General features: G+C 43.3%; 1 protein-coding gene across 2 annotated transcripts in view; it reads right to left on the bottom strand.

The window, feature by feature from the left end:
- LOC148036133 (ARM repeat superfamily protein) overlaps positions 1–26,884 on the bottom strand; it is a 101,082-nt gene that overhangs the window by 12,608 nt on the left and 61,590 nt on the right. The window contains exons 2-3 of one of the 2 annotated variants that reach the window (XM_087678136.1): positions 21,883–22,284; positions 76–288 (exon numbers count right to left, since the gene is read on the bottom strand). In XM_087678136.1, coding sequence (XP_087534262.1) covers positions 76–288; positions 21,883–22,284 — 615 coding nt within the window. The remainder of the gene's footprint in view (positions 1–75; positions 289–21,882; positions 22,285–26,884) is intronic. The other variant, XM_087678137.1, reaches the window with a different exon arrangement.

Here is a 26,884-nt window from a genome sequence, read left to right as displayed (position 1 = left end):
AATGGCAACATAATAATAAGTTGGTGAGTTAAACTCTGTGCAAGCATATCTAAAAACAAAAATTAAACAGATTACCAGCTTTGAGATTATTCCAGCTTCCACCAACGTTTCATGATTGCTCTCGTCACAAGTGAAGTTGTTTATCATGCTAATAGCTGCATCCTTGTCAACTCCTTCAGAACCAAGCATAAGCAAGAGAACTGGTAGAAATTCAGACAGGTCAATTTTGCTCCTGACATTCATTTCGAAGGCCAAGTTTTGAAGACAGCCTGCAGCTTGCTCTCTGACCTGCAAACCAACATTGCAAATTGGAACCCTTTCCATGAGCTAGCCCGAGTGAGGATGATCACACTACCTGTTTGCCTTATTTTGAGGGCTGAATCATGCATGATGTAATACTGGATGGCTATTTCTACCCTTTTTAGGTGCAGGTTCACTAATGTTTCAACTGCCTTCTGCTGTGTTCACTTGGGCTTCTTGTTGTATATTACTTCTATTCTTTTCATTTGATTGTATTAATAAACAATGAAAATTTGGCATAGTTGCCATGAACATACAAAAGAGTGTGCCCTACAAAAGCTGCAGTGCTCTTAAGGAGTGCCTTTTTGGCATGTTGAGTCTCAAGGGCTATTTATTCAAGAGAATAGACTCTTAACATGTTAACCATATTTTGGTACTGATGTGTATGAACACACTTACAACTGCCGGGGCACATTCTTCCCTCTTTCGGAGTCCCCCTCCCTCCATGGCCTTGTATATATACTTATCCACTTTTAGGGCACTTAATCTTGTAAATCTTCTCCATTGATACCTCTCAATACACTTTGAGTTGTGCTCTCTTAAGAAGCTCCTTCTCCAAGCTGTGTACTTACATTCATGCAACCCTAAATCCAACAATTGGTATTAGAATGGGCTTCAACCTCTTAAGCAGAGTCATCAATACTCTTCACTTGATTTCCCCAAAGTGGGACAAAATTTATAAGCATTCGCAAGTCAACAAATATTGTGGGAGATCCTATAAGGTTTTGGTGTCATCAAATTTTTTATTTGGGTTCATTTCGGCCTTTGTTTGCACTATTACCAGTATTGCACAGGCTATTTTGTCCTTTTGTGCAATATTTTCAACATCAGTCAATTCTGCAAGTAAGAGCCCTTACAGTCTCCTTTGTACTGTGCTACATAGCACAGATTGGCTTTGTGCATATTTTACTCTATGTAAGCAACTTTTGCATCAAGTACAATCAATGGCCATAGTTAGAAACAATGATGTATTCTGTTTATTGGCTGTTGAGGATAAGTTAGATGAAACCAACCATCCAATTGTCATTTAACGAGTTGGTTTCTGTTTTGCCGCAAGAACAATCTAGGCAAAGCAAGTCCATTGTGCGTGTTGCAAAACAAGCTTTTGTGGCTAATTGGGAAGATCAAGGAAAAACCTCATTTTCTACTAGTAAGTAAAAATCTACAAATGTTACTCTGACAAAGAAGGCTAATAATAATAAGGATGAGAAGAAAAAAGAGAGTCTAATATTTTGGGGGTGGTAAGGCAAAAGATCATGTCATTAAGAACTATCCAAAATTGGCTACGAAAGAGGCTAAAAAAAGAGAGGTCAATATGGCCATTGCAGATATCTCTCCTTCTAAGTCAAGTCTGCAAATGTTATGGAGGATACAAAATGGACATTCAATGCACAATACAGTAATGAGTTTCTTTACATGATTCTTATATGTCTGTTGTGGATTCAAATGTATAGTGCTTTGATAATGGTGTCATGAAACATATTATTTCAATGCACAATCTATTCATTTCTCTTGAGTCTGCTCCTAATTACAATACTGTGACATGCCAATGACTCTTATCCTATCAATGGAGTTGGAAAATTTTTGGTGACTATTGTTGGGTGCAAAGTCCTTTCATCTCTGTGTAAATAGTCTTACGGGTGTGAACACACCCTTATTGTACCTTGTACCCTAACATATAAATACATTCTTTTATTCTTTGTGTACCATCACAATTTGGTACACCTATCTCTGCGTTCACTCCCTCTAACTCTCAGCTCTACTCTGCAGCTCACGCCTTGATCTTGCACTCCATTGTGGACTCTCTCCCCTTCAAATTGGTATCAGAGCACAGAGTGCACGCTTTCCGACGTCAAAGACAGACATGGGGCAAGCAGTAGATGGGATTGCTAACTAACGGGCACCAAGTGTAACTGACCAGTGCACAGGAACTACATGCGACGAAGTCCAGGTCGAGTGAGCAGCTGACGGGCACTGAGGTGCTCAAGGTCGAGTGTGCAGCTAACAACCAGCACAGGCGAAGGACTGGACGTGACTGCTGGTCGACAGCTTTGCGACAATCGATAGTCGACTGGACAGCAGCAGGCGGCACGTGACTCACGGGCCTGTTGTGCTAAGAAATGCACTTAGCCACTTAAACAGCCCCAAAACATGCTTATTTTAGGCTTATTTTAGCCAAAACCCTAAAACGGGAAGCCGATCGAGAAAGTTAAGTGGGAGAGGATCTAGAACCTTAATTTTCTATAAATTGGCAGCCAGCCCTCCACTCTTTCACAATCTCGTTTTTGCAGGTTTCAGGTGTTACCAACTTGCTGCCCACACCCCGGTCACAGAGGACATCTCAGCCCTTCCTGTCCATCACTGTTCCCTATAGTGGCACCTGTTTCCAGCCCTCCACACACTGATTGCTACTGTTTCTGCCTAGCAACTGATTGTTGTTCATCTGCACTGCTGTCATACAGCCTGCCACGCCATCAAACTGCTCCATTTGCAGGCTCCAGCTGCCGCCCTGACAGTTTTCTCTCTCCTACTGCAGTCGCTGCAATCTTTCTCTCACCTGCCTGCAGTCATTTTTAGTCTTTCTCTCTCTTGCAGGCTGTCCTGCCTACGTTTTTGGTCTTTCTCTCTCCTGCAGGCTCCGTTTTTAGCATTTCTCTCTCCTCACTGCTGTCTGCATCAGATCCAGCTTTTCACTGCTGCGTTTGCTGGTGTTTGACATCTGGAGGCTGCCTTGTTGTGATTCGGGATCCGTTCGGAGTAAGACATACTCTCCAGCTCATTACCCCTGCCTTGAGGCTAGAGATACAAGAGTTCGAGGTTCAGTATTCATTCACTGCATAGTGTGTTTGCTGCATGAGCATCGTATTATTAGTAGTCATATCATTTCATTTATTCACCGTGTTCATTGTCTCTGAGTTACTCTAACCCTAACCCTAACTGTGTTCTTTTTATCAGTCTGTGCTTTGTCGTACGGTTTCTGTTTATGTTTTTATGTTAAGGTATTTTTCTTTACGTGGTATCAGAGCCTGGTACTCTCTGAGAAACCTAGGCCTTTGATCTGAAAGCTCTTCGCAAGAAGCAAGAACAACAGTAGGTTCAAATGACTTCGAACACATCAACACCGATTCAGTCTCCAAATCAACCTATGCCGAGAACCGAGCGAGAGTGGGCCGATCAGCTTGCTCCACAAAGTTCCGACATGGTGGAAGAAACATTTGAGTACATGGAAGAAAAGATAGGCAAGCTAACCTCTGAGGAATATAAACAGATCATAGCCTATCGACAAAAGAAGATTGAGGAGCTCGACCGAAGGATTGACCTTCAAGAAAAGCTTCTAAATGAAGGTATGCATGGATTTCACTCTTCAGATGTTGCATATAAGTCTGATGATGTTGCAGGGCTGCCGAGACCTCCATCAGGGATGGGCCCCCCTCTTGGAGAGTAATATACAGAGTATGTTCCATTTTTTCAGACTCTTCCGTCCTCTCCGGAGCAAGGTACTTTTGATTCGTCTTTTGTGCCTTCTTCTTTTACCTCTTCTGTTTTGCAATATACTGGTAGAGATCATGTGGAAGAAATAGTCCAGTTTGTTGACTACGGAAAAGGTCCTCTAGAGGACTAATTCTTGTATGTTAACATACGTCGCGGGGATTATAAGAAAAAGCCAGGTAACTCTTCTTATGTCCTTCCTTCTTTTCCGTCTACTTCACATAATCAGAATGAATTCAGTGTTCCTTTCACTTCATTACATGGTGTATCATCATCTTCACAGTTTCATTTTCAGTCTTTAAATGATAAAAATGAACAAAACGAATCTACACCTCATACACCTCACTTTCAAAACCCACCCATCCCACCACATTCTTCCGCTGCTTCACCACTTCCATTTACACCATTTGCATTTTCATTTCAGACACCTCATGTCGCACCGCACATCACACCGGGGGTTTATGGAAGCATAGGTACATCCTTTAGGATCTTATCCTTCCCTCAACCGAGCGGTGTTCCACCTACCTCATACACACTTTTGGGATCATTGCAGCCTGGGTATCCTACTCAGTCTCTCCCAAGTGTGGATCAGTTGCCTCCACAATTTGCCTCCATGGCATTGCCTAGTGGACCTTCTAGTCATAATGCTGTGTCCCAGCCTTACTTTGGACAAGGCTACTGTGTCCCAATGCTTCCACCTACACCGGCACCTTATGGAACTCACCTTCATCTTTCCCACCATCATCTTACTCCACCCACCCGACACCTCACGGTTCTAGCTTATCTTCTGCCAAGAATGCATTTCATGACAAGACTCGTTTTAACGGGTCAAACTTTACTACTTGGTCAAATTTTATGAGACATGTCCTTGATTCACAGAACCTATGGGATCTAGTGCAGGGGTTGAAACCCAACCCAATACCGCATTTGTTCTATACGAGGTTGTCCGCTCATGGAAGGCTAGGAATGCCTCCGCTATTGTCGAGCTGATACAGGGCTTATTGCCAGAGTTTCATTCTCAACTTCAGCATTTTGACTTAGCGTTAGAGCGATGGGCACACTTGACTGACCGCTATGCAGCTCGAGATAGGACCCATCGTATTAATCTTGACCATGAGCTTCAGCTTTTCAAAATCACTCACCGGGATGACTTGAAAGTCAAGTTGGCTGAGTATCAGCGTCTCCTCACTGAATTTTCCACTACGGGGACTCCCAAGTCCTCTGACGATCAGGTCACATTGTTCCTAAATAAACTTCCCAAGAAATACTTCAATTTTGTGGAAGGAATAGTTTCAAAGCCTACCATGTCTACATTCTATGAATTTGAGTGTCAGTTATTGCGTTACGCACAGTTCTTCGATCAGTTTCATATGAATTCCTCTTCAAAGGGGACTCTTCTTACTCATTCTCAAAAAGGGTAAAAAGAGAAGGGCAAACCAAACCAAATCTCCACTCAAAATCAAATCAAACTCAAAAGCTAAATCAATCTGAGGATTCTCAAGGAAACTCCCAGTCACAACTCAAACCTGGGTGGCAGAATGTACCTAAAAAGAATAGGTATTGTCAATATTGTCAAAAGACTGGCCATTTTGACGACGAGTGTCGATCAAAGGCACGAGGCACAGCACCAAAACCTAAGTCTTAGACCCATGCCCCTCAGTCGGGCAACCCCCAGCAAGGAAGGTAGGGTGATGGCAAGGGGCAGTTTAAAGGTCAGACTCACACTGCCATCGCACAGTCATCTTAGTCAACAACGTTCTCAACTCCAGAGGGCTTGTCTGACTGGTTTGCAGAGGCCCATATCATCTCCATAGAGACATCAAATGCGAGTCTCATCCACATTTGTGAGTTGCCTCCCGAGACTGGCCATTTTGACGACGAGTGTCGATCAAAGGCACGAGGCACAGCACCAAAATCTGTCTTAGACCCCCGCCCCTCAGTCGGGCAACCCCCAGCAGGGGAGGCAGGGTGATGGCAAGGGGTAGTTTAAAGGTCAGACTCACACTGCCACCGCACAGTCATCTTAGTCGACAACGTTCTCAACTCCAGAGGGCTTGTATGACTGGTTTGCAGAGGCCCATATCATCTCCATAGAGACATCGGATGCGAGTCTCGTCCACATCTGTGAGTTGCCTCCCGACGAGGTTACTGCAGAGGTCCACTCGTCACAGCCAAGCACTTCAGCTCCAGTTTGGATTGTGGACAGTGGAGCTACACATCACATGACTCCTATAGAGGACATTTTCCGTACGCAAGCCCCTACAGCCGGGCAAACAACTCCTCGGTCAAGATTCAGGCTCAAGGTTGTGTCAGTTTTGCCACTGATAAGGGTCCGGATTTGGTTTCGCTGGACAATGTATATCATGTCCCTTAGCTTGGGGTGAACTTGTTATCTGCTTAGCAGCTTTGCCAGTTGGGGCGAGCAGTTTTCTTTTCAGCGACCACAGTCGAGGTCCTTGACCCTCTGACTGGTTTAATGATTGCTCGCGGTGAAACACAACCTAATGGCCTATACCACATGACACACTTTTTGATCAAGCCGACCACCGAAGGCTCCGTGTTCCATAGCTTCTAGGCCTTAGCCACATCTCGGGAGCCTACGCAAAATGAGCATCTTTGGCATTTTCGCTTTAGGCACCTTGGTTATGACTCACTTTATGAGTTGTCACACCATGAGCTGGTTGAGAGCCTTCCACGCCTGAAGCTAGCTCGAGATGTCTGTAAAGCCTGCCAGCTCGGGAAGCATCACCGTATCCCATTTCCTCAGCAGTCTACACATAGAGCTGAGGATCCTCTTAGACTGATTCACGTTGATCTTTGTGGGCCGACATCCGCTGCCGCTTTGAACGGCGCGCTGTACTTCTTTTTTATAGTAGATGATCATTCTCGATACATGTGGGTGTACTTTCTCAAGCATAAGTCGGATGCTTTCACATATTTTTCTGCTTGGGTGCTGTTGGTTCATAACCAGACTGGTCGTCGAATTGGGTGCATGAGGAGTGATAGCGGTGGTGAGTTTATTTCCCACGATTTTTCCAAGTTTCTACAAAAGCATGGCATTTCTCGCTAGCTCACCTCTACCAACTCCCCCTCTCAGAATGAAGTCATAGAGCATAGGAACCGCACAGTCATGGAAATGGCACGCTCTATGCTGTTCGCAGCAGAGCTTCCTGAGCGCCTTTGGATCGAAGCTGTTAACACTTCGATGTACATCCTCAACCGATGCCCAACTACGGCTCTTCCTCAAAAGACCCTGTATGAGGCATTTTTTGGCTCTCAGCCTGTTATTTCCCATTTCAGAGTCTTCGGTATTATGCGTACAGACACACGCCTGATGACAAGATAGGAAAGCTTACTTCCCAAGCTGATCTCCTTATTTTTGTGGGATATTCCTCTGAAGCAACACCTATCGTTCTGTTGTAGGAAAACTTCTTTGGTTAATTCACACTAGGCCAGATTTAGCTTACTCAGTTAGCATACTTAGTCAGTATTTCACAGCATCTAGAATGTCACATTGGATTGCATGTCTTTGTGTGTTGCGTTATTTACAGTGTACTTTTTTTTATGGCTTGACATATGGTTCTGGTTTATGTTTGCAAGGGTACACTGATTCTGATTGGGACAGGAGATCCTGACACCCGACATTCCCATGGTGGCTATCTCTTTACCTTGGACACGACTCCCATTTCTTGGTCCAACCGTAAGCAAGGGACGGTGGCGGCTTCCACGGCCGAGGCTGAGTACCGAGCTCTCTTTGATGGCACCACTAAGACCATCTATTTGAGGAGTTTAGTGATGGCGCTTCATTTTCCATGTGACTCTCCCACAGTTGTCTACTGCGATAACTAGAGTGCCATTGCCCTTGTGGGCAATCCGATCATCACGCCACAGACACGGCATGTGGGAGTCCACTTCCACTTTTCCAGAGACCAGGTTGAGCTAGGCACTGTTCGCCTAGAGTTTGTGCCTTCATCAGATAATTTTGCAAATATCTTGACCAAAGCGGTCAATCGGCCGATTCTTCAGTACCTGCTACCCAGGATCGGCTTGGGTACACCCTCCCCTACTTCTTCAGCTTAACGGGGAGAGTGTGCTTCCCTCTTGCTTTCCCTTCCAATTAGAGAGGGGGCGGCTCCTACTCTTGATCGTGACAATGATGATGCTTACAGTTTTTTAGACATTACATTCACTTATTCTTTTGTATTGTATTATGGGCATTTGTAACTTCATCCGCACTATCAAGATGACCTGATTGTAAAAGGACACTTGGACAAGTGAATACTTACCCTGCGAGGGCACTGTCCCAGTGGCACCATTGCATAGCTTATTGCATAAGCATAACATCTTGCATCTCCCTTTGCATTACCCCATGCATTGCCATTCTGTTCATATCAACATGCATCCGTGCACATTTATCCCTTTTCGGTCTTTTGGAGTGGTTGACTCTAGGATCCACCGTATTCGTAGCATAACACATGGCAGTTCTCCTAACGGCAGTTTTCCTACCCTTGCTTGCTTGCTTGCTTTGCTCGTCTTACTAAGTCCACCGTTTTTTTTGTCTCTCACATATTCAACACATGATTGGCACATACACCCACTTTTATCATCCTTGGGCACTTATCCTCGTCAGTGCGAGGGATTGGCTTGCTAGTTTTGTGAATAACTTGGGTTTAAAACTCTCTTTATCTTTTCCTATCTGTCACTTAATCGGCCGCTGCCCCTATATTACTTACGTATTTTCAAACCACTTTTTAAAAACAAAAACAAAACAAACAAGTCCATTGTTGATTCTATCCGCCTTTGTAGGCCTTGGTAGGCCCTTGGGTAGCCGAGGAGCACCCTTGGTCCGATGCCCTGGCCTCTTTGGGGTGATCGCTTAGGCTCCCTTGGTAAGATATCCATCGCCTTTGTAGTCTTGGTAGGTCACTGGGCAGCCGACGTGTACCTTTTGTTCGATGCCCTGGCTGCTTTGGGGTGTGACACCTTGGGGTACATCAAAATTTAGGCTAGTCTACTTTTCTCGCCCTATTTTGGGCCTAAGAGGGGGTGTTGTGCTAAGAAATGTACTTAGCCACTTAAAAAGCCCCAAAACATGCTTATTTTAGGCTTATTTTAGCCAAAACCCTAAAACGGGGAGTGGATCGAGAAAGTTAAGGAGGAGAGGATCTAGAACCCTAATTTTCTATAAATTGGCAGCCAGCCCTCCACTCTTTCACAATCTCGTTTTTGCCGGTTTCAAGTGTTACCAACTTGCTGCCCACACCCCGGTCACGGAGGACATCTCAGCCCTTGCTGTCCATCACTGTTCCCTACAGTCTAGCGCCTATTTCCAGCCCTCCACACGCTAATTGTCGTTGTTTTTGCCTAGCGACTGACTGCTGTTCAACTGCACTGTTGTCGTACAACCTACCACGCCAGCACACTGCTGCGTTTGCAAAATCCAGCTGCCGCCCTGATAGTTTTCTCTCTCCTGCTGTAGTCGCTGCAGTCTTTCTCTCACCTGCTTGCAATCGTTTTTAGTCTTTCTCTCCTGCAGGCTGCGTTAGACTGTCATGCCTGCGTTTTTAGTCTTTCTCTCTCCTGTAGGCTCCGTTTTTAGTCTTTCTCTCTCCTCACTGTTGTCTGCATCAAATTCACCTTCTCATTGCTGCATTTGCTGGTGTTCGACATCCGGAGGCTACCTTGCTGCGATTCGGAATCCGTTGGGAGTACGACACACTCTCCACCTCATTACCCTTGCCCTAATCCTAGAGATATAGGAGTTCGAGGTTCAGTATTCATTCACTGCATAGTGTATTTGCTGCATGAGCATCATATTATTAGTAGTCATATCATTTCATTTATTCACTGTGTTCATTGTCTCTGAGTTACTCTAACCCTAACCCTAACTGTGTTCTTTTTATCAGTCTGTGCTTTGTGCTTTGTGCTTTGTCATACAGTTTCTGTTTATGTTTTTGTGTTAGGGTATTTTTCTTTACAGGGCCAACCTGCGTAACTGACGGGTGTATCCTGCGACTACAAACGGACATGTGCAACCTGCGGCTGTCGAGGGGTGCAACTTGCAGCTTGCGTGACTGACGGGCCGAAGAACAAGATGTGACCGATAGGTCAACAGACCTTGTCACATCACTTTTCAAAGGACCACAAATTCGTTTTTTTTTTCTCTTCAAAATTTTCCTTGAATTTTTCCTTGGCTTAACAAGGTTTATGTGCTTAAGCACAAAATTCAGATTTATGCATATTTTTGCCCAAAAATCTGAGGTTTTTCAGATTGAGTGCTGCACATGCAAAATTGAGGCATTCGCATCAAAAATTGCAGACATTCTACGCGTTGGAATTGGGGATTTCGCCAAACTTACTGAAATTTTTCTCATTTGAGTGAAATTTCTCAACATTGGATCCATAAAATTTGGGTGCTGTATTGGTGAAATTTTGTTCAGCTGAGTCAGATTGGCTAACATTGGTGCACAATTGGGCCCAAGAAATTTGGGGCTTTTGCAAAATTCCATGAAAATTTGCTAATTTTTCACGTTTTATGCTTTCGGGAACATGTATTAATGCAATCAGGGCAGATCATTCATTGAAATTTTGGGGCTTTTGCTGAAATCTATGGATTTTGGCAAAGTTAATGCGTGAAATGCACTTCAGGAATATTGCTGAAGCAATCTTGTGGTTATAAGTAGCGTAATTTGAGCATTTTTTATCTCCCACTTGTGCGATTTTGGAGAAATTGCAAAGATTTCTTGGTGTTTTGGGTATCAGAAGATGATACAAGCACATGTGTATGTAGTACACATGTTGGACAGCCCCCATTGAGTTGATGTATTGCTGATTATTCATGTTGCAGCAGTCTTAATTATCATTTGCAGATGTGGGGTTGGTGCAAATGTAATTTTGGTGATATTGCTGAAGTGGGAGTTACCTGGCAATGATGTAGTCATTTAATGTATGCTGAAATTGCAGTCATACTGCTGGAAGTCATTCGTTCGACTGCTGTACATGTACTTGGACTGAATCTTTCTATTATTTGCTGAAAAATTGGGTTGAAATCAGCTGAATATTCAGCTCATTATTTGCTGTCATAAATTGCAGCATTGAATTTCCGGTTTATTGCTGAAAAATGGCTGCAAATGCTTCTAGCAGCAATGACACTAAATCCCTCTTTGAAATCAAGAGGTTTGACGGCATTGGCTTTGACTTGTGGAAGGATAGGATGCAAGGCATTTTGTTTCTCAAGGACTGTGAAGATGCTCTCTTGGAGACTAAGCATGCAGCTATGACAGATGTGGATTGGGCTAGACTTAATAAGAAGGCCATTGCACACATTAAGATGGCAGTGTCTGATGATGTACTTACAGACATCAAACATCTTGATACAAGTTATGCTATATGAAAAAAACTTAAGGACACTTATGAAAATACAACTTGTGTGAATCAAGGGCATCTTATCCGTAAACTTGTGAACATGAAGTTGGATGTGAGTCTAAGCCAACATTTGAGCATTTGAGTGCTTTCACAGGGGTTTTGAGTTAGTTGCAGGACTCTTGTTTAGCAGCTTTCAATGATAAATTGAAAGCTATTTTCTTATTGATGACTTTGCTTGACAACTGGGAATCTTGGGTTGTGTCACTTAGCAACAACCCTGCTTTGACTTTTGAAGGTGTTAGAGGTTCAATCCTTAATAAAGAAATAAGAAGAAAGTCTCGTGGTGAAAGCAGTGGCTTAGCTTACCATGTAAGAGGCAGGCCTGAAAAGAGGGGTAATGCAACTAGTAAAGGCAAAAGCAAGGGCAGACAACAGGATGTCACATGCTATTAGTGTGGGCGTAAAGAGCATAAAAAGCCTGATTGCCGGTACTTCAAGAAATAGCAAGAAAGAAAGAAATGGTAGGGTAAGAAAAAGAAATATGATAAAAAGGATGATGACAGCTCTTCCTCAAAAGAAGTTGCAAAGGAAAATGTTGCATCTAGTGTGGTCATTGAAGAGCTTCCTGACACTGAAGAGATACTTGTTATAGCCTCATGTAATGGTGCAGATATTATGGCAGCAACAGGTGATATGCACATCACCAAAAAGGAGGTAATTGATACCTTACTTTCAGCTCATGATGGGTTGTCACAATCATGGATAGTGGACAGCGGTGCCTCTTTTCATGTTATCCCCTCTTTGGAGTCATTTTTTGAATACACTGCAGGTTGCCTAGGCAAGGTTTACTTGGGTAATAACTATGCATGTGAGAAAGAGGGTGTTGGCACCATTCACTTGGCCCTTAAAAATGGCCAAGAGCTGATTTTGCAGGATGTCAGATTTGTACCTGGCATAAAGAAAAGTCTACTATCAGTTGGGTAGGTTGATGCCAAAGGGTATTTTACTACCTTTAGTGGTGGATCTTGGAAGGTCCATAAGGGATCTATGCTGATTGTGAAAGGCAGCAAAAGGGGGACTTTATATTACTTGCATTGTAAAGCATTACTTGGCAAGTTCTTGGGTATAGCTGAAGTCCATTCACAGATGGAGCTTTGGCACAAAAGACTTGGTCATATGAGCTAGAAAGGCCTTCAAGTTCTCTCCTCTTTAGGGAGATTTGATATAAAAGACTCTGGTCTCGAATTTTGTAATGATTGCTTGTATAGAAAACAAGTGAAGTCTCATTATTACTCTGGTGTTGTTAAGAAGTCTAATGCTCTTGACTTAGTACACTTTGATATGTGCACTATGCCTGTTAATTCGTATGGGGATGCACGCTACTTTGTTACTTTCATTGATGATTTCAGTAAAAAGTCATGAATGTATATACTTAAAAGCAAGAAGAAAGTGTTGGATGTTTTTAAAAAGTTTCATGCTTTTGTTACCACACAGAAAGGGCTTAAGTTGAAATCCATAAGAACAGATAATGGGGGTGAGTATGTCTCAAATGAATTTAACAAGTTTTGTGAGATGCATGGCATTAAGAGGGAGTTGACAACCCCTAATAATCCTGCATCCAATGGTATGGCTGAAAGATTTAATCGCATACTTTGTGAGAGAGTCACATGCATGTTGTCCATAGCTAATCTCCCACAGCAATTTTGGGGAGAGGCTCTTAAAACTGCAGTTCATATATGCTATTGCTCTCCCGATCGTGCATTGGAAAATGGCATTCTTGAAGAGGTTTGGTTTGGCAAACCTGCTTCATATGACCATTTGCGTGTCTTTGGTTGTGATGCCTTTGTGCATGTACCTGTAGAACAGAGGACCAAACTAGACATGAAATCCATCAAGGGCATCTTCATGGGATATGGAGATGAGGGAGAGATGGGTTATAGAGTTTGGCTTCCTCAAGGTAGGAAGATAGTACGCAGCCGAGACGTAGTATTTAATGAGGCAAAGTTGCTAAAAAATGCTACACATGGTGATCTTGACAAAAAGAAGGTCAAATTTCAGCATGAACAGCCAGCCATTAGCTGAAAGTTCTATCCCTTTCAAAGCTGAAAATGAGCAACAACTTATTGTGCTACAGCCAGAAGATCATGGACAACAAATAGATGCACAGGATGAAACAGGATAGCAAGAAGAACATGCTGAAAACAGGTTACAACAGCAAGAAAATGCTGAAAATCAACCACCTGGTGATGGTGTGCACATTCCTCAAGATGTAGGCCCACTGCCTGATAATACAAATCATTGGGTAAGAAGGTCTACACGTGTCAGAAGGCAGCCACAGAGGTTTCAGCCATCTTTGGATTACATTCTGCTGACTGATGAGGGTAAGCCTCTGACATTTAAAGAGGCACATTCATGTGAAAACAAGAGAAAGTGGGAGCTTGCTATGCAGGAAGAGATGAAATCTCTATATGCAAATAACACATGGGAGCTTGTACCTTTGCCCAAGGATAGGAAAGCTATTCCGAATAAATGGGTTTACAAAGTGAAATGTATTGATGGGAAGCCCCAGTACAAGGCACGGCTGGTTGCTAAGGGCTATACATAGAAGGAAGGCATAGACTTCCAAGAGGTCTTTTCACCAGTGGTGAAGATGACTACGCTCTGTGTTTTGTTTTCTCTCACTGCATCCTTGGATTTAGAGTTGAATCAGATGGATGTGAAGACTCCTTTTCTTCATAGTGACTTGAATGAAGAGCTGTACATGAAGCAGCCAGAAGGATTTGTTATTCCAGAAAAAGAGCATTTGGTTTGTAAGCTGAAACACAGCTTATATGGGCTGGAACAAGCCCCTAGACAATGGTACAAAAAATTTGATACCTTTATGCTCAGCCATGGATTTAAATGCAGTCATGCAGATCACTGCTTATACACTAAAAAGATTGATGATGGAAGCCTTATTGTGCTCGTTTTATATGTGGATGACATGCTGATTACAAGACAGCATAAGAGTACTTTGAATGATCTTAAAAGGCAGCTAAATTCAGCCTTCTCCATGAAAGATTTGGGGGCAGTTGAATACATTTTGGGCATGAGCATTAAAAGAGACAGAGGGCAACATTTGTTGTTTCTCTCACAGGACAAGTACATCAGCAAAGTACTTGACAAGTTTAATATGGCTGATGCTAAGCCTCTTGGTGTGCCTTTACCACCACATACAAAGCTTAGCAAAGTTGATTGCCCTAAGGATGATGCAGTTGCTAGTGCCATGAAGGGTATACCTTATGCATCAGCTTGTGGATCTTTGATGTATGCCATGGTTGCAACTCGCCCTGACACTGCTCATGCAGTGGAAGTTGTTAGTAGATTCATGTCTAACTTTGGCAAGCCACATTGCGAAGCAGTGAAATGTATCTTCCGATACTTGAAAGGTACACAAGAAAAGTGTATATGCTATGGAAAGGGCACACAAGAGTTGCAAGGATTTTGTGATTCAAACATGGTAGGAGATCTTGACACTAGGAAATCTACCAGTGGGTATGTTTTTACTTTGGCTGGTGGGGCTATCTCTTGGTGTTCAAGATTACAGAAAATTGTGACACTGAGTACTACAGAAGCTGAATAAATTTCAGCCACTGAACCTTCTAAGGAAGCTATTTGGCTTGGCCGTCTGGTCAAGGATTTTGGTCTTTCTTCACGTACTCCAGTGCTTGGTTGTGATAGCGAGAGTACAATATGTCTAGCTAAAAATGCCATGTTCCATACACGTACCAAACACATAGATATCCAATATCACTTTATTTTACGGGTCTTGGATGATGGTCTTGTCACACTAACTAAGGTCAAAACCCAAGATAACCCTGCAAATGTTCTCACTAAGTGTCTTGCAAAGGCTCAGCATGAGCATTGCATTCGTTTAGAGGGAGTTGGTTAGCTTAAAGGTACCATTTTGGGCCTTTAAGTGGGAGGTTGTTGGGTGTAAAGTCCCTTCGTCTCCATGTAAATAGTCTTACGGATGTGAACACACCCTTATTGTACCTTGTACCCTAACATATAAATATATTCTTTTATTCTTTGTGTACCATCACAATCTGGTACACCTATCTCTGCGTTTACTCCCTCTAACTCTTAGCTCTACTCTGCAGAGTACGCCTTGTGCTCGCACTCCATTGCGCACTCTCTCCCCTTCAACTACTATAATGACGATACTTTCATACTTATGGAAACTTTGTATGTACCAAAGATCAAAAAGAATTTGTTGTCGATTTCTACACTTGCTAAGATTGTCTAGATTCTGAAGTTTGTTGATGACAAATATACAATTCATAATCTCTCTTGTGGTGATATAATCTATTTCACTATGTTGCGGGTTTTTATAACCTCAATAACTATTGGAAATGTGTGGAAGACATGGCATGTGCACTTGCAAATTCACAGGTAATTTCACATACAAAACTTTGACATACACATTTTGTTCATTTAAATCCCATATGGTGCCTTCATTATCTACCCTTGAGGCACCTGGAAAACACATTTGTGAAGGCTCCATATTGGATAAAATATAGTGTACTTCATTTCCAAAAGATCGTTCAATGAGAGTAATTCGCAAACTACAACTCGTACACAATGATGTTTGCGGTCCAATGCAAACAACATCTTTTGGCAACTATATGCACTTCGTGGCTTTCATTGATGACTACTTTGGGCATGCATGGATAAATGATTTGAAAGCCAAGTCCGAAGTGTTTTTGTGCTTCGAGCAATTTGCTAGTATAGCTGAAAACTTGTTGGGATGTAAAGTGGACACTCTCCATTTAAATCGAGGGGAGAAGTATATCCCTAGGAAATGTAATGCATATCTAACTAAATGTGGGATAAAACACTAATGTACAGTGTCATACACACCACAACAAAATGGTATAGCTGACACAAAAAGCAGATGGCACAATGCATAATTAAGAGTCAAGCTTTGCCACACAATTTCTAGCTTGAGGTTGTTTTATGTGCAATCTATGTACTTAATAGGTGTTCCACTAAGCCGTCACAACCTATCGTTTTATATAAGGCTTGGCATGATAAAAAGCCATTTATGGCTCACTTACGTGTTTTTGGTTACTTCACTTATACTTTGGTACTAATGCAACAACGCAACAAGTTGGATGACAAGATGTAAAATACATTTTTATTGAATACACCAATAAAAGCAAAGATTATAGTTATATCATCCACAAAGTCAGTCTATCTTGGTTAGCCGTGATATCGTCTTTGTAAAAGATATTGTTCATCCTTTACTGTCATGTACAAAAGAGACAAATGTACGCTCATAGAATATCTACAACACTTTGTTGCCTCTTTTCAATAGTGTACAATCATATGCAATGCCAAATGAGGTAATTTTTCAGCTTACATAGGTTTCTCATAAATAACACAAATCGGCCTATTTCTGATGCAAATGTAAATAATGCACTTCTTAATGAGAGCATAGAGATTGAGCAATCTAGAGCTGTGCCAAAATGGCCAATGCAAACATTGGGTGACAATAAGTTGGATACACCCTTGGCTAGTCATATTCATTCGAGTTCTCATAGTGTTTCTTATGCATCAAATTGTTACACATTAGTTGTTTCTAGATTGCGTGATGAGAACGATCATTTGTCTTTTGAAGAGACACAAGATTCAAAAAATTGGATAGTTGATGTGCAATCTTAGTATGATGGTATTGTGAAAAATGGCACTTCGTTCTTATGTAATTTTCCTCCTAGCAAGAAGGCCATTGGTACCCAAAAGGGCATTGATTTTAATGAAACCCTTTATCCTACTTACCTTATGACAAATATTCATAGCATTTGTGCAATAGCAACTCATAATGGTTGGAATATACATCAGTTGGACATCAAAATTGCATTTTTGAATGGTGATTTACATGAGGAAGTATATGTTTTTCAGCCTCATGGTTTTATACAGAAAGAGCAAAAAAACAAAGTGTGCAAATTGAAAAAGGCTTTGTATGGTCTAAAGCAAGCACCTCAGACTTGGCGTGATAAGATATATACATACTTGACTACATGCAGTTTTTAGAATAGTCCAATTGAAATCACCTTATATATCAAACATGAGAGTCAATGACATGCTGCTCACTCGTTCTAATGAGACACACATTACGAAGTTTAAGCCTCACTTGAATTCAACTTTTGACATGTTGGAATTGGGCCTATTGAATCATTATTTAGGCATTTAGTTCAAGCAGTGTGATGCAGGTATTGCTTTATGTCAACCAAAATATGCCAAGACATTATTGCAAAGATTTGATCTTGAAAACTGCAAACGTATTGCTACTTCTATAAAGACAAGTTTGCAGCTGAGCCTTTGATACCGAAGATTGCTTTAATGTCTTTCTCCATCAACAGGCTATTGGATGCTTGATTTATATGTGCATTACAAGACCTAACATTCAATTTGCAATCTCATAGATGAGTAGATTTATGCATAGCCCATGCACTAAGCATTGGTACATAATGAAGCAAATCTTTTGCTACTTGAGTGGTACTTGGCGCCTTGAGCTGTTTTATTCCAAGGGAAATCATTACCTCCAAACTTACATACTTTTTCATTTTCTGACTAGGTTGGTTGTTACAACACTCATATATCCACAAATGGTTTTTGCTTCATGCTTGGCAGCTAATGTATATTGTGGTAGAGCAAGAAGCAGCCCACCATGGCCAATTCTACTTGTGAAGCTAACTACAAGGCAACTTTCATAGCTATAGTTGAGTGTGTTTGGCTCAAACACCCCGTGGCTAATTTGGGTATTGGAAAGTCATCTGCCACCACCATCTTCACTAATAGTCAAAGTATATAGGTGGTTGCACGGAATCCAATGTTCCATGCCCATACTAAGCACATTGAGGTGCAGCCCACGAGATGGCCTACAATTTCATCACTCCCAGAGGGGATTTATTATCATATTTGGTAATGATGTGCGTGAATGTACTTACGACTACCGAGACACTTTTTTCCCTCTTTTGGAGGCTTTTGCTCCCCTGGCCTTATATATATGCCTATACACTTATAGGGCATATTTGTAAAGAAACAGCCCATCATGAACCTGGATGTCGACCCCAGCTCTAGGATTTTAAAATTTACCATCCACAAGGGAAGTCCCTCTCTAGATCCTTTGCACTTGTAGACATGTACAGATAAGGTTGATCTGCCCCGCCTCAGCACCCTCTTACACTCCCTCTCTGGCTCTGGAGGGTCATAAGGGATGACCACATCACCTACACTAGAAAGCAATAGAAGGGGGGGAAACCAACCTCTTCCCCTTCTCTAAAGAGGATGACCCCTTCTGCACCTTGGCCACAAGATCCAAGTTGAAGTCAAAGAAGGATGAAGATGACTCATCGGAAGAGTCCATATCCTACTTCTTCTTCCGCAAAGTTACTAACTCCTTACAATCCTTGCACAAATATCCCTTCTTATCATAGTGATATCACTAAGCCTTCAACTTCATCTGTCTATCACCCCTCTCTGAAACTGCAAACATCTCCTCATGGCACTATACCAAGATGGATGTAATACTCCCCCCCCTTATGAATGATTGTTGTCCTAAGCAATATCCTCAAGGACAAAGTGGGGAAAATGACTCTTCAAAAAAATGTACCGACTACGATGACCTCCACCTCTAGATGGTTCTATTCGCACTATGTCCCCCTTAAAGTCAAAGTAGCACCCTCGAATCACAAGCAATCGTCTACCAAGAATTTATGCCCCTCTAGATCTTGAGAGCCCAAAGAAAGGCCTCCTCTATAAAAGGGGTTAGCACGAGGCAAATAATCATTAGCCCATTGTGTTGAGAATTTAGGCAATCACACCCAGTGTAGCCTCTTTGTATAGGGCAATTGGACTAAGGATATACAGGTTTGCTGAATCCCATAAGCACTGTGGTGGAAAGTACTACCTACCCAAAAGACTATAAAGCATTGTACTTGCCTATCATTTGAAAAAATGTCATTGTACTTTGTCCTTTCAATCAGTGATATTATCTATACACACAAGATTGCATTCATAAGTCCAAGCTTCCATCTTTGAACCTAATTCACTTGTGTGATAGTAATTGTCTCTAAGTCTATATCATCATGAGTCTTGTCTTTCTCTTTCATCCTCCATAGCCATGCTCTAGATCCATGCTTCTCAACATGGTATCAGAGGGGTGAGCATGGCTCACATCAGTAAACCCCTCTTCCAACCTCTCTCCACCTCTACTCAGCTCAAGTCCAACTAATGAGCTCATTTCTCACCTCCATCTTCATTCTTCCTTTCGCGTCTACCATAGCTTGCAGGACCTACCTTGGTTAGAGCTCTTATATCTCTTCATATAAGTCAAATCTCTTCAAGGTTCCTTCTAGAGATTTATTTGTCTGCTTCTAAAGCTTCTCTATGTCACTTCACTTCATGACATTGTGTAGTCTATAGCTCAACATTGCAGAAATTGGAGCTCACTGTCTGATTTGCACATGTTTCTGTCCATACAATCATTCTTCCTCTGCGCAACGCGATCTTTCCCGAGATCATAGGGCTTTTGAAGCCTATTACCCAAGCTATCTCCAGCTCAAATCGTTTCCCAAATGGTCCACTGTATAAGCTGCAATTGGTGAAAAACCAAGTCCCTGTTTGAAACCCTAAAAGAGCAGCCATAGCCATTTCACTTGAAGCTCAAAAATCCCATCATTTTCTCACTCCTCCAAGCCTACTGGAGTTCCTATCACTCCGGTCTAAGTTCCTACTCAATTCTCAACAAAATTTGGGCATCAAACCAACAAGGAGGGGAAGATTTGTGAAGAATTGAAAGGCTCAAGCAACAATAACAAACTAGTATCTCTTGATACTACACTGCCATTACTTGTGTCTCTTGACACAACCAAAGTTAGCTCATTTTTGAGAATTTTGGTGCTGATTTGCAACTTTTGCAATCACTCCAACATGGGCAAAGACTCTCCGACATGTTGCTTCAAAGAAGTCAGGTTTCATACCTGGCAAACACGCATAAAGCTTATCCTGATGAAGAAGGGCCTATGGGCCATCACTAATGGACAAGAGAAGAAGCCCCGGGATGCAACTCTTGCAGTTGCCTGGCAAAAAAGTGATAACAAAGCTAAAGCCATCATAAAGCTTGAGCTGGATGACAGCTATATCCACCATATGGATACATGTGACATGTCCCATGACACTTGGAAAAGATTGGATACTATGTTTGGTACACAATCAAAGTCTTCAAAGTATAGCCTATTAGTTGAATTTTTCAGACTAGACATGAAACCTAACAACTCTCTTGCAACACATTTGAATTACATGGAAAGTCTCTTAACCTAGCTTGCAAGGATCAACATTAAAATGGATGAAGATCTATGCATTGGTGTTTTATTAAAAAGTTTGCCTCCAAACTATGATAATGTCTCCACTACTTTAATTAACATGGCAAAACAATTGGGCTAAGGATATGCAAGTTTGTTGAATCCCATAAGCACAATGGTGGAAAGTACTACCTATCCAAAAGACGATAAACCATAGTACTTGCCTATCATTTGAAAAAATGTCATTGTACTTTGTCCTTTCACAGTGTAACAGTCATTGTCTCTAAGTCTATGTCATCATGAGTCTTTGTCTTTCTCTTTCATCCTCCATAGCCATGCTCTAGATCCATGCTTCTCAACACATTGGACACCCATGAACTCGAAAAAGCTCATTTTTACACATCATGGCCACCTTTCTAACCAAACAAAACAAGGGGGCATCCCAAAAGTGATGGTCTAGTAGTTAGCACTTGGATTCATACTCATAAGGTTGTGGATTCAAGTCTTATTGGATGTATCAATTGGTCAGACACTTATGTTTACATGGTGCATTCATGTGAATATGGCTCTTACCCACTCGAACACTCTATCTGCCCTCCTCCTACCTAGAGCCACTGAGGAGTGCTTGGTGCAATTAAGCTTTGATGTTCATGTGAATATGGGCTCTTACCCACTCGAACACTCAATCGGTCGTCCTCCTAGCTAGAGTCACCAAGAAGGGCTTGGTGCAATTAAGCTTTGATGTTCATTCAGCTTGCAAAGTGTGGCTCTTCCCCACTCTCTTAGCTAATATTTGGAGGGAAGGCACCCCCCATTGTAGGCATTCAGGCTCAATCTGGAAAAGTAAGCACTAAATTTCCCCTCTAATAAAATCTACTACCTAGAAAAAGAAAGGCAATAGCTGTTATCACATTGATCTACAGCTTGTACCTGTGCTTCAATGTCGTGCAAATTGTCTCAATGTGGCTGGTCCAATATTGAATACTAAAGCAAAACAACTTAGAACATCACCCAGTGCCTAATGTAACCCAAGTTGCGTACTAAAATGGTCAAACTCTCTAAATGGGGTTTTTGAAATTCAAAAATCTCTCATTAAATATGTAATCCCCAAATTGGCTCTTACACTATATTTCCAAAGTCCTGCAATCCCTTCCGAACTTGAAGTTTTTGCCTACAACTCTACAGTTTCAACCAAAACATCTGTTAGCTTTGGTGAAAGTTAGAGCATCTTCTCAAATTTGGCAAATACATGTTCATCTAATAGGCAAGCAGCATTCAGGAACTAATTAACCTTAAATGGTGTTAATAACACAGAGTCCAATCTCAGTCATCAACATCCTCTGTTTTTAGTGCACAATTAGTTGTCATATTCACATCTCACCTCTTGTGAGACAGTACGGCGAGTTAAAAGACCTATTATTTCTTCCACTGCTCCAGCTTCAGCAACTGCATTTCTATGAACTTCAACTGAGCTAATATTACGCAAAAGGCCTGCAGCACCTTCAGAGGATGCCGATCGATTGGAAGGTAACAGGCTCACAAGTAGTGTTAACAGTCCTGGAAACTTCATAATTTCATCAATATATTTTTCACCACCCATAGAATGCCTCCAAAGAGCTTTTACTGCTTCTTCTCTATCTTCTGGAGGATTGTCCAATCCAAGCATCCTTACAAACAGGCCAACATATCCTTCTTCAGGCCGTCGCAAGCCTTCTTTCCTTCTTCCTGCACCTTGACTAGTGTCCTCTTCTGATTGAGTGTTATTGTCTTCAGTCTGCATAGACTTTTTTGTGTTGATCAAGATATATCAAGATATTTTAACACCAACTTCAAAGATTGCAATACCATTGCTCAAGCACAGTAAGTCATTCCAAGTTATAACATTGACTATTGTTTGACAAAGTAATCTCAAGAAAAATACATGAACCCTAAAAGTATATATGTGCATACAAATATCAAGCATCAGTTTGACAATAACTTATGCATGATGGAAAATACAATACCATCAACCACTCAAAGCAAACTTGAAATCTAGATCACAAAGAATATGAAAGAAAATGTACATGCAACAGTCAACAAGAACCTTCACAGAAAACACGAAGTTCCATTTGCTCCATATGACAAAGGAAGCTGCAGCATTTTCAGCCTACAAGAGCACCATACTGCTGGGAGATCAAAAACCACCACATTCCAAGTGTACATTTCACCTCTTCTGGCCCCAAAGACAATTCTACAGCTGGCTGCCCACCAAGCGCAGCTTTTGCAGCAGGCCTCTCACCTTTCCAAAACCCCTAACATCAAAACACAGCATCTTTTTGTGTTTTCTTGTGTTTTTTGCAGCTAATTTAAGGAAAATGGCTGACCCGTACAAGTGGCAAGACGGGGTGGACCATCAATATGATAAAGACCATGAGGACCAACAAAGCGACCACTAGGATCGTGAAGACCAGTGTTACGACCACCGAGATCGAGCTCAGAGCAGCATTTGCTGCTGCCCAACATCTTTAAAGGATTTTTGTTGTTTCAGGAATCATCAGAGTATGACACACTCTCTATCAGAAGTGGTGCAGCAATGGAAGCATAGACAAGTGCTGAAATAAACTGCTGAAGACCAAGCAAAAAAGAAAACAAAATAGAATAGCACTGCAAAGGAAGAGAACTCAAAGATGTGCTCACGATATGGAATCCATATACCAAACACAAGAATGACACAAACAACAATGTGTCATTGGTTGTGTGGGCGCTGACACTGGCTCCTCTCTCCAACAAGAAGACCACCTGAAGAATGATGATGATTGAATGGGAGGAGGAGCCATAGAATCTTTTTTTCTTGCAAATAAAGTGTGGCTAGTTATATTACTTCAAAAAACCTGAATACAATGAAGTGCTCTTGCTCAATAGCCTAGCTGGAGCTGATGCAAAGTCACAAATATATCAAATGTACAAGCCTCTCAAGGTGGTCTAGGAGGGATGGGGGCAAGAAGCCATGGAGGGGGCGTGTATCGCCATCTGCGGCTGCCTACCTGCATCACGAAAAACAGACCCTGGCCGCCCCAAGTGCGCATGAAATGAAAATGGAGCTCCTGACGAGCTCTAGACTCGCCCTACACCTAGTCCCATCGGCCGCGGAGGGAGTGGATGATGGAGGTCGAGAGCTTTGCTAAGGTCGCCTTTGCTGAAAGTCTCACTCCGCCAAAAGCCTCCTGACACCGTCCCTTCCAGATATGCCATCCAGTAAGACTCCCTATGATCTCCCATACCTCAGAACGGTCTATTGTGGGCTCCAGTACCTGGCGGACGTGTAGAGCCTCCAACCCCACCACTGCACACGACCCTACCTCAATAATGAATATCATGTCCTGCATCCCAACCTCATAAAGGTGACGGCCTTGGTTGACTACCTGCAAGCAGAAAACTCCCCATGAGATACATCCAAGGTTAGGTGCTATACGACGGAGGATGCGGCACGCTCCTCTCCACACGACCTGCGCCACCTCACACGACCAAAGACAGTGCTTTGGAGTTTCCAGAGGCTACTGTGTGTAGCGCTTACAACCTCCCTGCTGCATTTGGGCTAGCCAACTTCCCACTGCCAGGCCTCCATGTGTCACCAGCCATAAGAAATACGATACCCTTCTTGGCCTCCACCTATCCCATAGGTAGCGCCAAAAGGTCCATCGAAAAGCCCGACCATAGCCATTCTCCCAAATTCCACTCCAACTCATCAAGTGGCTTGCCCTCCCAGATCCAGAGACGCCACTCCCTGAGCTTCTCCCATAAGACATAAGGGTCCAACCACCATGTCTTACCCTGAAGGCCAACCACCCGAATCCTCCTCCATGAAAGGACAACTATCCCCTCATCTTGTTGTTCTCTGTCAAGAGCCAGACATCCCCCCTCCTACACGATGAAGAAAGCCCCATGTGGAGCGCCGCCCACTCTACCTGCCACGTGTAGGGGGATACTTGCTGGTGAAAACCTAGCGGCCTATGCCTCCCGGGCTCTACCGGCTCTCGTATCAGGGGGGCAAGCCACTCTTGAGGAATTGTTGCGTCTATCTCCCTTCTCCTCAACTCAACTCCTCTTTGACAGCCTAACGCTCGCTGCAACACCTCCTCATCCACCATCCTATACACCTCCCGCCATGTCCTAATGGTACGAGCCGGATCGGCCTCCCAACCAGCCCACTAGATGTGGGGGTGCTTGCCAATCTCTACCCCGTCCCAATCTCTGACCTAGGGGTTCCAGATCACTGACTAGGACGCCACGTAACCCGCTCACACGTGACGTAAGAAAGTAGAACATCGCCTTTGCAAAGAGTAGGAACAAGTACGGGGCCAAGGGACATCCTTGCCAGACCAATCTCTCCAGCCGAAACTCCTCCCCTCACCTACCACCTATGAGAAATCTGTTGGTAGCCAATCTGTAAAGTGCAGAGACCCCGCGGATCCATGCTTGGAGGAAGCCCAACCTCAACATGGTGCCCTCTAAGAAGTCTCAATCCACCCTGTCATAGGCTTTCTCGAGGTCCAAGAGTAGTACCGCCAGTCCCTGTCCACTATGCTGAGCCCACTCTGTCACCTCAAAGAAGGTGAATACATTGTCCAGGATGCTCCTATCCTCGACAAAGCCTGTCTGTGTGTCATGAATGATGTCTCGAAGCACAGGGCCGAGTCACCTACCAATCATCTTTACCAGTGCCTTACAGACCACTAACAATAAGGTGATCGGTCTCCATTGGGATAGCTCCAACCAATCTCCCCCTTTGAGGAGGAGATTGATGAGGCCTGCTGAAAGGTTGAAGGCCATCCTCTCCCGAGCATTTCTGCCCCATTCTCTAGTTTCTCCTCTGTGAAGGGGGCTAGGAGAGAGCATCCCATCTCTGTGATGAGGAATGGGATGTGATCCCTGACCGGCTATCTACATCGTTGTCCTCTAGCTAAGGCTGTCTACTACTGGAAAAGGCGTCTATAGTAGTCGGTAGTAGTCTTCATCTCCTCATCTGGGCTAGAACGAGGCCTCCCATACTGATCCCGAAGGCTGCGTATTTGCTCTCTTGAGGTGCAGGGCTGGTGCACCTAAAAAAATTCCTTGCACATCGTGTCCCCCTTCCACGCCCAGAAGGCTGCTGAGGTGCAGAATGAGAACTCCGAGCGCCTATCCTCTAGACTGCTCGTGCGCACACCTCCTATGTATGGAGGGTGGGATCCCCTAGTGCCTCCTATAGTAATCTCTGCGTGGCTGCAAGGTCCCGCCGGAGTGCTCTCTCCTCTTCCCAACTGTGCTGCCTTGCCTATAGGGCTGCCTCCTGGCAGATACTGCTCGACTCGACTAGGACCTCTGCAACCTCCTCCGCGATCCGGTCCCTCCTCCCTCCTATAGATCAAGTCAGGGATCTGACAAAGTTATGTGTCTAGGGCAAATGCTGGGGGATCAAGTGTCCGGAGAACCAGGAAATGATCAGACAACATGGTGCCCACCAGCTGCCCTACCTGGCCTCCACGAGAGCATCTCAACTCTCCCACATAGAACCTCTCCAACCGCTCCAACAGGACTCTACCTAGCTGCCTGTATCCCCAAGAGTAGTCCAACGACCTCTCCCTCCTGTGGAAAGTAGGATCTTGTCAAACATCATGTGCTCCTACAGCCAGTAAAAAGACCTCCCATGCCTCCTACTCCTCCCCAGCCATGCCCTAGTAGTTTTTGCCTTTGCCTTGCTGGTCCTCTAGAGCCTCCAACAATCCAAGAGTCCACCTTGGGGAGTCCTGCTGCGATCTCCACCCAGAACCTGTTGCATGCCCTCACCTCAGTGGAGGCATAGACATTGAGGACTCCAATGCACAAGTCCCCAATATCCAATCTAATCCATAGAACCCTCCCTGCCACTATCGTCCCGTGGTCTCATACGTAGGTGATGAGACTCGGACCAATAGAAGTACATACGCCTCCACTCCTGCCATGGACATAGATGGCGTGCTCCCAATAAGTGTGTGAACTGCCCGAAAGTACCTTTCCTACCTGCTGGGCCTGGGCGAGAGTGAGGTTGTGTTCCTGTAACAATAAGATGTCAATTCGTCCAACGAGCGCAGGCTGCAACTCTTGCCAAACAATCAATTTCCTGAAACCACGTGCTCCACTCTAGTAGTGGCTATTCACATTCCAGGATGCAAGATGTAAGCTCATAGGAAAACTTGTGACTGACAGGACAAGAATCTATTCGGTGTGGAAGTTGCTAATGAAGAGGAGGAGCTATGAGGCATGCGAATACGCTTTGCTGCCGGCCTGAACGGTGAACTTCATTTCCCCATAGTAGCCCTCGAGCGGACCATGGGGGTGATGGATACACCTCGTGATACCACCAAGGCATCTATCAACCAGGCTGA

Source organism: Lygodium microphyllum, chromosome 5 (assembly GCF_053477565.2).
Source record: "Lygodium microphyllum isolate KBCC chromosome 5, Lygodium_microphyllum_v1.1.10, whole genome shotgun sequence".
Classification (NCBI taxonomy): Eukaryota; Viridiplantae; Streptophyta; class Polypodiopsida; order Schizaeales; family Lygodiaceae; genus Lygodium; species Lygodium microphyllum.
The sequence above is the reverse complement of the archived record's forward strand: the minus strand, read 5'-3'. Positions and strand labels throughout refer to the sequence as shown.